Source organism: Marmota monax, unplaced genomic scaffold, assembly GCF_021218885.2.
Source record: "Marmota monax isolate L192 unplaced genomic scaffold, Marmota_monax_Labrador192_F-V1.1 WCK01_AAM20220418_F8-fsc00051, whole genome shotgun sequence".
Lineage (NCBI taxonomy): Eukaryota > Metazoa > Chordata > Mammalia > Rodentia > Sciuridae > Marmota > Marmota monax.
In genome coordinates this window covers 13,136,981-13,149,930 of record NW_026695202.1, presented here as the reverse complement: position 1 = coordinate 13,149,930, position 12,950 = coordinate 13,136,981, and the positions used below count along the sequence as shown (strand labels likewise).

The 12,950-nt window shown below is 43.8% G+C and overlaps 1 protein-coding gene across 3 annotated transcripts in view; it reads right to left on the bottom strand.

The window, feature by feature from the left end:
- The window catches only part of Srebf2 (sterol regulatory element binding transcription factor 2), a 61,977-nt gene extending 49,027 nt beyond the window's left edge, over window positions 1–12,950 (bottom strand). Inside the window, exons 1-2 of one of the 3 annotated variants that reach the window (XM_058574267.1) lie at window positions 12,539–12,553; window positions 11,838–12,079 (exon numbers count right to left, since the gene is read on the bottom strand). Coding sequence is in view for 1 of the 3 variants with exons in the window: in XM_046429404.1 (XP_046285360.1) it covers window positions 12,539–12,935 (397 nt within the window). In the remaining 2 variants the exon portion in view is untranslated. Of the gene's footprint in view, window positions 1–11,837; window positions 12,080–12,531 lie in introns of all 3 variants that reach the window. The other 2 variants (XM_046429404.1, XM_046429405.2) reach the window with 2 other exon arrangements.

Here is a 12,950-nt window from a genome sequence, read left to right as displayed (position 1 = left end):
AAAAACATAAATAAACAAATTAATTAATTTTAAAAGAACAGTTTTTCTTTTAATAAAGAACAAATTTATAAAGACACATCCCTTAATACATGCATTTAACAAACATTAACTAAGATGCCACCAGATACAAAAATAAATGTCTGCCAGAGGCATATGTTCTTGTAGAGAACCCTGTGTAAATATCTGCCAGGGCTGGTACAAAGCACTGGTATAAAAAGAGCAGCATGGTACAGCAGGCACCTGTTGGGGGATGTTGCCTAAACAGCTGTTGTTTTTACTGTAATTTACTTTGTGTTTGCATGTGAGCATGTGTACATTTACTTATAAAGTTTAAATGTGATTTTTATTTTACTAGAAAATTACCTGGTTAGCACTGATACTACATTGTTTTTGACTTTAACACCTTGCTAGGAACTTTCACACATACTCTGTTACATAATGTTAAGAAATCATCTTGTGAGGTAGCTACTTCAAGATAGATAGGGGCTGTACCTCAGTGGCAGATTGCTTGCCTAGCACGTGTGAAGCACTGGGTTTGACCCTTAGCACCACAAAAAAAAATAAATAAACAAACAAATGCATTAAAAAATATTGATTGATTGATTTGGTATGTGCAGTACTTGGGATTGAACCCGGGTGTTCTCAATGAACTACACCTGCAGTTCCTTTCATTTTTAATTTTTATTTATTTATTTTTAAATTTTTTAGAAGTAGTTGGACATAATACCTTTATTTTATTTATTTTTATTTGGTGCTGAGGATCGAACCCAGGGCCTCGAACATGCTAGATGAGCGCTCTACCACTGAGCCACAACCACAGCCCCTCATTTTTAATTTTGAGATAGGGTCTCACAAAGCTGCCCAGGTTGGCCTCAAACCTGATATCCTCCTGCTTCAGCCTCCCAAGTAGTGGGGTTACAGATGTGCACCACCATATCTGGCTCAAGCACTCTTTTGCATGAGGTATTGTGTGTGAAGCACTTTGGATAGTGCCTGGCACTTAAGTGCTTGAATATTGAGACTGACAAAGGTTCTTGCACATGAAAAAAAAAAAACAAATCTAAGTCCAAAGAGGGTAAGAACTTCACATGGTCTCAGGCACGTGATGAACAAAAGATAGACAGGGGCAGAAGCTTTTCTACCTCTCCAGAGTCTTATGCTCTTTCTCCAGCATCTTGCTGTAGAAGTCAACCCAACCCTGCCACCATGTTGCCTTCTCTCTGGGATCTCATGCAGCTGCCCTACCTCATGGTGGCTGTGCTCTAGATTGCTGCACAGGAGTCCCCACCCATGCAAGAGCCCCACCCAGAAACTCCAACCCTTACCTAATGCTAAATTACAGGCATCTCGGTACCTCATATTTGAAAGGCTATCCATTTCATTCCATTTATTACTTTGAAATGCCTGCTTTTAGAAAGAGATTAAGATGAGACTCTGAGTACAACAAGAAGAAAGAACCCAGAGCCAATTAGTAATAATAAAAATAGTATAGTAATAGTTAACATTCACTGAGGTCTTGTGTCAGCAATCACATTAAACACTTCATATTTCTTCATATAATTTCCACAATACTTTCAGGTAGGTGCCATGCTATCTCCACTTTACAGATAAGGAAAATAAGGCACAGAGGTTAAGCAACTGTTCAATGTCATATAGTCAGCTGGGATTTGAAGTCAAGGGCTTAGCCACAACATAATGTGGATGCTTTGGTTCCATTTTTGTATGGCTACCACCAAACATGCCCAGTCAATGCTTCATTCATTCATGAGTAAACACCCCAAGCTCAGGAAGGGAAAGATGTGTCATCCCAGGTCTTTCCCAGATCTTCATCTGCCCCCACCCTGGCATCACACTGTTTTCTTTTTCACTCTCTTGAAAGCAGGAGACAAAGTTGAGCAAGATGCAGAGAGTGAGAGAGACGCTAAGGAATTGATCCTACATGGTCCTGTTCTGCAAGAGGAGGGCCTTAGGTTTCACAATGACAGATGACCCACTGTCAACAAAGTCAGGTACAAACCAATTCCCCTGAACTGTCCTTCTGGGGGCAGAGTCTACAAAACAAGGAATCTCGTCCTTTTTCAGTACTTTAAACCATTTGGCAAAAATGAAAGAGTCCAAGAACCCACCATCCTACCCTTCTATGCATTATTACACCCCCAAATATTCCTAAGAAGAAAATAATACCTGTAAAGCCATTATTAATTAAATCATGCACAAATATCCACTCGACGTTTGTGTGTGCTATGCGCTATGTTCTAGGAGCTGGAGGATCGATACTAAGTGCCTTGCATGGGACCCAGCAAAGAGCAAGAATTGAAAAAGACTGTTTTTTCCCCTCTCTACCTCTCAATCTTACAGAGAAGACAGAAATCTAACCAACTCCATACACTGTGAGAAGGGTGAGAACAGACAAGTACCTCCCAAAGAAAGGGCTGTCAGAGAGTAAAGAAAAGACTGATCCATCTTGGCAGACAGTGAAAGCTGAGTCTAGATGGATGAAAAGGGTTTTATGAGGAGGGGGGTGGATTCAGGCAAAGGAAACAGTTTTAGCAAAACCACAGTACCAGGAACTGTTCTGCAAGTTGCTGAAGCAGAGAGAGCATAAAACAAAGTAGACAGATGGAGCTGCCTGTAGATAAACTGTGAAAGGCCTAAGTGCCATCATAGACATTTGGCTTTTATTTTGGAGGCAAAGAGAAGAGGCACAGAAAATGCAGTGGACATTCGTCACTTGTGCTTCATTTTTCCACCATCAGGCCTGACCCTCCCATTAGCACCCTGACATTCCTTTTAGAGAATGCCCATCAGGCAGTCTCACAGGGAAGTAAGGTCATTAGCTATGGTTAATGACTGCTCCTGCCAGGAACATGACTCTTGAGGGATGACCCAGGAAAGCAAGGACAACACACAAATCATCAAGCAGCGGAGTCCTCATCAGGTTGCTCTGGGCTCAGCCTCTGCTGTGGCTGAGTCTCCCTTGATTCTGGCCCATTTCCCTGGTCCAGCTCTCTAGCTTGTCTGGTCAGTCCAGCCTTTCCAAAAAGTCCTTTTCTTTTCATGCCCTTATCACCAAGAATCATGACTATAAAGAACACACTGAAGCAAGAAGGCGTCTGATCAAAACAACATGGTTATCAAGAGCGTGTCTGTAAAACAGGAACACTGGCCAAGCCCTCCAAAAAGGCTGGTCGCTGGGCCTGGGACATGCTTCTTTTCTCCTTAAGGCCTCGGCTCACAAGGCTCCTACCAAGCATTCTCTGATGTTGTCTCCTTCAATAGTTAGGTCCCTGTTGGGTGACATCCTAGATCTTCCTGATTCAGATCTTTGGATATGTACACTGGGGTTCAAAGGCTCACTTAAGTTTGAGAACTGTTCTACACTGTACTCTAACCACATTAAATCACAAGTTTCTAGAATATGCCAAATTACTACAACTTTGTTCCAATTTTGCCCCTTCTTCTAAAATTGTTTTCACTTACTCTTCACAACACAATCCAATGCTAAAGTCCCTGTGAAGACTTTCCTAATACTTCAAAAATTTGAAATCTATTCCTCTGTTAGGGCCCCTGTTGCATCATACTAAGATTAGATGTTTAGATGTCAGCTTCCTGAAAATTGTGACTGTGAATATATGGACACTTACTCATGCTGAAATGGAATGAAATGATGATGATGATGTGAGTGCGTGTGTGTGTGTGCGTGTGTGTGTGTGTGCATGGCACACGTATTATGTACCAAGGATTGAACTCACGGACACTCTACCACTGAGCTATATCCCCAGCCCTTATTATTTTTTATTTTGAGACAGGGTTTTGCTAAGTTGCTGAGGCTGGCCTCCAACTTGTAAGTCTCTTGCATTATTAGCCTCAAGAATAGCTGGGATTACGAGTGTGCCACTCACACCTGGCTTGAGCAATGATTTTTATTTTTATTTTTTTAATTCAAAAACACAATTTCTGACTAGAGAAGGGACGGCTAGACAATCATGCTGCCTGAATCAAGGTATCTCCCAACTCATTTCCACAAGGCAGGGAAAAGGAGGGATCCCATGTCAGAAGACCCAAGTTTGCCTCTACTTCCTCAGCAGCATGGGAAACCTCAAACTAATCATTTTGATTCTGTGCTTCATCTATGCCCATGGAAAATGGGCACAAAAATCAAGCTTCAACCTCACAGCACTGTTGGAAAGAAATAGCAGGAGGCTTTCTGTAAAGGGCAAGGCCTGACAGGAATGGTAGCATGCAGAAAGCAGCATTATTTCTCCTGAGGCTGTTAGATGGCCAGGCCCTGGGCAGCAAGGCAGCTCCACATGTGGTTCAGCAGCTCAGAATTTCATCACTCCAAACCAGACCCTGAGCCCTGTTCTGTGGGGCGAGATGGAGGAGCAAGATTGTAAAGGGCATTTAGACACATACTCATTAGCAATCCCCAAGGCCTGAAATATGCAGAAAGGGCTCTGTTTTCCCCATTTGCAAGCCTTTCAATGGTTTAGGATTAGTTTCTAAATAAGTTCCCCAGGTAGCCTTACCTTGAAGCCCAGGTTGTGGAATTCTCCTACTCTAAATAATTCCATCGTGTCAATAAAGTTTAACCCTTGAGTCTTGTTTTAAAGAAACGGAACACTTCATATCACATTCTGTGGCTGCTCCTCTGCACCCCACCCAAACTTACAAAAACCTTTTCAAAAGGAAAAAATAAACATTCCAAAACTGTATTCTAAAAAAGGCCCTTTGGTCCAGAGTCAACTTGTAAACTGAAGTTCATTCAGGTCCCCATTCATTCCCACAGCCAAAAAAGAATGTCTGCCTGCTTCCATTTATGTACTTTATCTCACTTAATTCTTGCAACAGCCCTGTCTTAGATATCCCCAATCTCCACCTCTCACAGGAATCTAAGAAAAGTCACTGGACCCAGGGAAAGTTACTTTAAGTGCCCACTGATAAACATACATCCCCTGAATATATAATTAAGCAGAGGATTTCATGTCTAGCTTCAAAGCCCATCACACCACCTTGTATTTGCAATTTAGAAGCTTTCTTAAATCAGACAGGGAGATGGCATGGGGTAGAGAAAAAGAACATGTATTTTAGAGCTGGACACATCTAGATTTAAGCTACCACCCTACCACTTACTAAATGTGTGATCTGGGCCTCAGTTCTTTAATCGAAAGCATACTGTAGAAATGGAGAAAGGATTAAAAGCAAAAACATTATGAGACAAAAAATGGTTAAGGGCATAGAATAGTGCCTGGCCTCAAGGGCCATCACCCTCTATGAGGGCAATGATCCTGTTTACCTTACCAGTGCTAAACCCAGAACCCAGGACAAAACAGACCCTGTATAAAGGTCTGAGCAGATACAGTGTTAGGAACATAATGGGTGCTGCCTACAAGTGATTTCAAAACGTGGAGAAGGATTAAAAAGTAGAGTTGATTGCAGAGACAGTAAATAATAATATACAACAAGATGAGCCAGGCATGGTGGTGCACACTTATAATCCTAATGACTGAGGACGGTGAGACAGGAGGATACCAAGTTCAAGAGCAGCCTTGGCAACTCAGTGAGACCCTAGCTAAATACTTTAAAAAAGGGTTGGGGGGTGTAGCTCAGTGGTAGAGCACTCCTGGGTTCAATCCCCAATACAGGGGTGGGGGATACTTTTTAAATTATGAATTTAAAGAGAGATCTAATTGAAATAAAAGCAAAAGTATACTTTAATGCCAATATCTGAGCTGAGTAAAAGACTGTTTAGAGGCAGGCAGAACTCAAGAACATTAGGCCAAAGGCCTGGGTGTGAATGTGGAGAATGTTTGTCAAGGGTGAAGCCAAACAAGAAGGAAGGAGGAAAAACCCAAGGGGACTCTGGTCAGGTGGTCTGAGCAATCCCAGGAAACATAACTGGATGAGACCAGGAGCTAAAAATTGGTGGAAAATAAACAAGCTGTAGACAACAGCAGCTCTTTCAACCCAAACATTAGCAACATCGGTAAATATTCAAGTGTCAAAACAACACTTGATTATGTCTTTAAAAGGTATATAGGTGCCGAGAGTGTGGCTCAATGGTAGAGGACTTGCTTTGCATATATAAGGTCCTGGGTTCACCCCCCCAGGGAAAAAAATAAATCTAAGAGGTAATACAACAGGGGTAAAAAGCAGACCTGTGTTTCTTCTTACTAAGCTGCTTGTCAAACCAGCACTTATTGGAGAAATAGGAAATCAGTTTCTGCCCCTTCGCCTCACATCTCCTTTACCATAGTCACATTTTTATAGGGTACCTATTCAGTGTCCTCTACCAAAGATGAAACTGAGGTCTGCAGGAAGAAGCTAGAGGAAAAAAAAAAAAGAAGAAGCTAGAGGCTTGGGAACTGTAAATTCTTCTGCAGATTGAGGTACAGAATGGGCTAACAGCAGGAGGACTGCACAAATCAGATATCAGTCATAGCTCTCCAGAGCCCCACTAAGTAGGGCCAGTGACTGAGCCCAGTTCAAGGACAAGAAACCAAGGATAAGGACAAGATCCTAAAAGTTTCCAGAGGAGAAAAGACATACAAAGGAATGAGAACCAAAGTGGCATCCAATCTCTCAACTACTAGAAGCTGGAAGACAATGAAGCAATTCCTTTAAAATTCTAATATAAAATATGTCTCACCCATTCATATTGGAATGGGTTAGAATGAAGGTATTTTTAGATAGCCAAGGCCTCAAAAAACTTACCTCTGGAAGGAGCTACTGGAGAAACGTGTTCCACCAAAACAAAAGGGTTAAACAACTAAAAAAACGTAGAAAAAGGAACTATGACATCACTCTACAAGGTAGTCTCAAGATAAGTTAGGGAGAGCAGATTTAACAATTATCAAAGAGCAAAAAGAGGGAGAGCTCCTGGAAAGAAAGGAACCTACCACCATATAGGTAGTTTCTATCACGAGGGCTGAATTAATTACAGGAACACAGAAACTAAGCAGGAGAAAAAATGGGACTATTATAAGCCCTGGGGAAACTCGAACAACAAAAATGTAGATCTACCTAAGAGAAATTAACATTTATGTTCATATAAAAACTTGTATACAAATATTCAGGGCAGCTTCACTCATAATAGCTGCAAAGTGGAAACTGCCCAAATATCTACCAACTAAAGAGTAGATAAACAAAATGTAGTGTATCCATATAATGGAATACACCTGCAACATGGATGAATCTGAATATTAACTAAGAAACCATATATCCTGATTCCATTAACATGAAATGTCTAGAATGGACAAAACCATAAAGACAGAAAGTAATTAGTTCATTGAAACAATCCTAAACCTTTTCCAAGGAGAACAGCGCCTCTGTTTGCCTCTCTCCATTCACTCCTGACTCCTGCCTGGTTACCTAGCCTTGGAGCCCTCCTCTTTGTTCTGTCAAAGGCAGGCCTCCTGACTGCCAAATCCCATAACTCCTTCCATGGCCTTGTCATCCTTACTAACCTTTGCAGCACTGTCCCAACATCCACTAACCACTTCTTTAAAAGCTCACCTCAACTTAGTTTATTACACTTCCCTCACTTCAAACCTCCCAGTTCTTTTATCTCTATCCTCAACTCATCAACAGTCACTATACATCAAAACCTCAATAGCCTGTTTCCTATTAGATGATAGCTTCCCACCTCAATTCCAGTCCATTTAAGACAAATTTTCATCCATGTTCCCAACCAGCCCTTCCTGCTTTCTGAACTCTCCAACTACCCCAGGCTCAAAGCCTTGTTGGAATCTTAGAATTCCACCATGCCCTGCCTTCAGGGCTAACCCTTCAGAGGCCTTCATTTCAAATGGGAAGGTTACTCTTTCCTCAGCATAGCTGAATTTTCTTACAGCCCATGATTAATTTGTCCGTCCCTCTCTACTTGAAAATGTTCAACAATTCCCTCCCTACGTTCCACAAAACATCTGCGCCTGGAACATAATTTGGCTCCAACTCACCTCTCAGATCTCATCTTGTTTCCTTACACACACTGTATGTTCCAGGAAATGTCCAGCAATCTTGTATTTCTAAGGCAGCCTAGTCCTCCTCCTTTGATATGCTTGTCATGCTGCTCCTCCACCCATTCCCCTGGACCTAGCAAAAATGTCACCTCCTTGCTTCTGACTTTTCTGATCCCCAGTGGAGGAAGAGTCCACCTCTCTGTCCTTCCAGGAGATCTGGCTCATAATACAATGCACAAGAGCCTTTCTCAAAACACAGAAATATACCACAAAAGGAAGCAGTGTAGCTATTTCATCACAAGTGAGACCTGGCAATCCTGTGGGGACTCTTTTTTTGTCTTTAGCACATTTCTTTTTTTTTTTTTTTAATTTTTATTAGTTATCGATGGACCTGTATTTATTTATTTGTTTAAATGTGGTGCTGGGACAACAGAACATTCTGCAGCAGAACAAGGCCCTGGAAATCGACTAGTATACATGCTTTGCTGTGTATCTACAGTGTGTTTATTTCATTCTTTTCTTTTTTGGTACCAGGAATTGAACCCAGGAATGCTTACGCACTGAGCCACATCGCCAGCCCATTTTATTTTCGGAGACAGGATCTCCTTAAGTTGCTTAGGGCCTCGCTAAGTTGCTGAAGTTGGCTTTGAACTGCTAGGATTACAGACATACGCCACTGTGCCTGGCTATAGCTTTTCTAAATAGATAGATAGATAGATAGATAGATAGATAGATAGATAGATAGATAATAGATAAATCCAACGTTTAAAATTCCAGAGCTTTCGTATAAAATCCAGAGTTGGGCATTTTTTGAAAAAGAGACATTAAGCTGGGTATGGTAACACAAGTTTATAATCCCAGGTACCTGAAAGGAGGAAGCAGGAAGACTGCAAGCTTAGGCAATTTAGTGAGACCCTGTTTCAAATTTTAAAAGGCCTGTTGACGTAACTCAGCAGTAGAGTGCCCCAATACAGGATGGGTGTTAATACTTTCCAAGATGTCTCCATAGACTACCTCATCTAAGTAGACTATCCCAGTTGTTCTCATATTACAGTCCCATTTTATTTTCATAGTATCTTGCTAAAATGGCTCATTTATTTTATTTAATGTGTGTTTTCATTAAGAATTTAAGTCACTGAGAGAGATCTCATCTATCTTGTTCAAAGATATCCTCAGTACTGTGTACATGATGGGAGTACTTAGAAACCACTTAAGAAATACTGAATGAGTGAATGGATGTAGCCACTTTGGGCCCATAGCCCAAAAGGACATCAATGAATTAGAGCAGGCGGGAGGATTTCTACCAGTCTGCCCACCCCTCCTGGGGGCAAGCAGGAGCCCTCCAGGTTGCAAAGACTCCTTATCCCCATCATACACACAGAAAAGAAGTAATGTACTTCAATAATCTCTCCCCTTCCTTATCTGACTGGCTCCTAAAGCACCCGGGCTGGCCAACCCTGACCTAATCAAACCCCAAAGATTAGGGATGGGATATAGCTCAGCAGTAAAATGCTTGCTTCACATGCATGAAGCCCTGGGTTCGATCTCCAGTTCCAAAAAGAAAAGGAGAAAAAAACAAAACAAAACAAAACAAAAACCCCAACCAACTCCAAAGACTATGTTCTAGTACAATTCAGTATTCTGCCCAGGCCAAGGTCATTCATTCAGGTATTCTACAAATATTTGGTGGACACGCTCGCTATTCTGGTACAAAGAATTCAAGGTAAATGACAGGAAGGTCCTTGCCCTCACTGCACTAACATTCTGGAGAAGGAACATATGGGTGAATATCAAGGGATACTTCTAACTGCAGAACTCTGGCCATCAGCCTGCCCAACCCTTCTTGTCCTCCAAGGCCCGGGTCAAAGACTACCTCCTTGGTGTTGTACTCTGGTAAACCAGCTTTGAAGGTTTGGATGTAGAATGTCCCCCATGTGTTCATGTGTTGAAGACTAGGTCCCTGGTGCAGCAATGAGGTTTTAACCTTATCAATGAATTAATTCAAACTTGCATAGCTGAATGGACTATTGGGAGATAGTAGAAACTGTAGGAGGTAGGATCTAGTTGAAGGGAGTGGGTCCTTTGGCGACTCTTAGGGACTCTATTTTTGTCTTTAGCACCTTTATTTTTTTTTTTTTAATTTTTATTAGTTATTGATGGACCTGCATTATTTATTTATTTGTTTATATGTAGTGCAGAGAATCGAACTCAGGGCCTCACACATGCTAGGCAAGAACTCTACCACTGAGCCACAACTCCAACCCAATACCTTTATTTTATTATTGATGAACCTGTATTTATTTATTTATTTGTTTGTTTATATGTGGTGCTGAGGATCGAACCCAGCACCTCCCACGGGCTAGGCCAGCGCTCTAGCGCTGAGCTACAACCCCAGACCTCCAACACCTTTCTAACAGCTTTCACACCCTCCCTGACATGATGTTCTGCCTTACCACAGGCCCAAAATCCGATGGAGTTAAGTGACTATAGACTGAAACCATGAGCCAAAATCTTTACTTCTCTAAATTGATTCTTTCAGTTATTTTGTCATAGCAACAGAAAGCTGACAAATACAACAGCCTTTACCAAGTTCCCTCACCAATGATTTTCACTTACTGTCCTGTGCAGTATTTATAAGCTGTTCTACATTCAGCACTGTGGTTTGTTTCTCATCGCAAAGTCCTTTCAACCATAAAATTCAATCTTTCCTGTCTTTCATTGTTCCCTACAGCACAGACACCCCAGCCAGCACTTAAATACCTGCTGACCAAATGAAGAAGGGGAATATTTGCCAAACTTGGTATGGGAGCCTGTGAAGTCACTGAACATCTGTAGTAGTTTCTAGAGTACTTATTTTATTCAGTCATCTACGGGGATAAAGTTAATATTAACCACTACGTAATTTAATAAATTACAAATTCAAACAAATAAAGATCAATTAAAGAATAGAAGTACAAAATGAATTTCTGTTTGTGCCCTTGCTAGAAGGCAGCTTTGGGCATACTTCTGTGTAACACTCGGTGAGTCAATGAACAGAAGAAGGAGAAGACTAATAATGGTCAACTGCATCTGACAGTTGTTAAGAGGATTGAGAATATTAGTGTGTATAAGTGCTTAACACAACACCTGGCACATGAGTGCTCAAAACATGTTAGCTACCCTTATGATATTCCCAAAACTCTTCCATCCCTGATCTCCCATTAAGGAGCACTTAGTGGAAGGGTCTGTGGTTCAAAGTGGGGCTTTCATTAAAGGTCTTGCTATAAGGCCTGGGTGACCAAAACAAAGTAAGGACAAACCAAGAGAGAAAATGTTACAAAAGCAAAATGGGAAAATGGAAATCATATTTTTCAAATAGCTGCTACTACTTATCTCTTCCTCCAGAAGAGAATATTTTGCAGTTTCTTCATCTGCAAAATGGGACTGCAGCCATAATACCTGCCTACCACAAGGCTGTAGTGAAATCCTACATGTAAAAGCATTTAGTAAACTGAAAAGCAACAATGTTCCTGAGTTATTGCTTAAAGAGCAAGGGTTCTGGACTAAGGTGAGTGATCTCAGACAACATCTCCTGTAAAAGAGGCAATAAATCTTCTTCACAGGATTGCTGTGAGCATTAAGTAACATAATGCAAAATATTTGGGGCCTAGAACATGGGAAGAGCTCCATTCTTGAAAGTCATTAAGATTAGTAGCCTATTCTTTGAATTCCAAATCCCCAAAGGTAGAATGGCAAGAAACCAACAGCTCAGGAACTGGGAGAACTGGATTCTGTAACTAGCAGGGTGACCTTGGGCAAGTCGTGGACCCTCTCCAAACATCGGTTCCCATGGTCGAAAAATGAGAACATTGCAAGAGCGGCTTCCTGGGCTCCTACCAGCTCTTCCACTCCGCTGTTAAGACGACAGAACCACGGCCACCCTCTCCCAGCTTGTACCCGAGAGGTCACAACTCAGAATTCCTGCTGCTTAACTCCCTTTGCAGCGCAACAGCACGAGCGCCCGGGTCTCCCTCCCTGGAGAGAGGCGTCCACGCTCCGCCGCCACTGCTCGCTTCATCAGCAACTTGCTTCTGCAGCTGATGCCCAAAGTTTCCCGGAGTGTCCGACGACCCAGCCGTCTGTCAATTCCCAGAAAACCAGGAGTTTAGAACGCCAACTTTAGGGGCGCAGTCCGAGGAATCCGTAGCCCCTCCTGTGGTCAGGCTGGGAGTGACAGGTGCGACGCGGAGCCGCGGAGAGCCAGACGACCCACAGCGCGTGTGGGCGCGAGAGGAAGGCGGTGGCCCCACGCTCTCCTCAGATGTCGCTCCCCGAGACGCCCCCGTCCCCACGCTCCTCGATCCGCTTTGGGCCCAGCTCTCGGGATTCCACCGCCTCCCGGAGCCGAGCGCCCCGACCCCGGGGCTAACACCCGTCGTGCCGGAAGGGTTGGGGACCGCTGGGGCCACCGGGCACGCAGGGTTCTTCCCGCGCGAGCCGGGGCTGTGGGGTGGGCGCACGCGCACCCGCGCGCCGCCGTAACCCCTTCCTCCCCGCGCGATCCCCCTACTCCCCCCACCCACCCACTCACCACTCACCGTCGATGTCCCCCAGGGTCAGCTCGTCGCCCAGCTCCGTGAGGGTCTCCATGGTCTCCAGGCCGCCCAGCTCGCCACTCTCGTCCATCGCCCGGCTTGGCGCAGAGGCCCCCCCTGCCGTCCCGCTCAGGGAGACGCGGGGGCGGTGCTGCCGCCACCGCCCATGACACCCGACAGCCCCCGCCCGGTACCGCCTCACCGGCCCGTGCCAGCCGCCGCCATGTTTAAGCTGCGCCCCGGCACCGCGCGGAAGGGGCGGGGCGGGAACCCCCCGCCCCTGCCCGCGCCCTTGTGGCTCCGCCCCCGGGCCGCGCGCCCCCTTGTTTGTTGTCAATGGGGCCAGGCTCCTCTTAGCCAACGGGCGCGCGAAGCGGCGCGTGGGGTGATGGCGCGTCATCGATCAGCAGCTCAG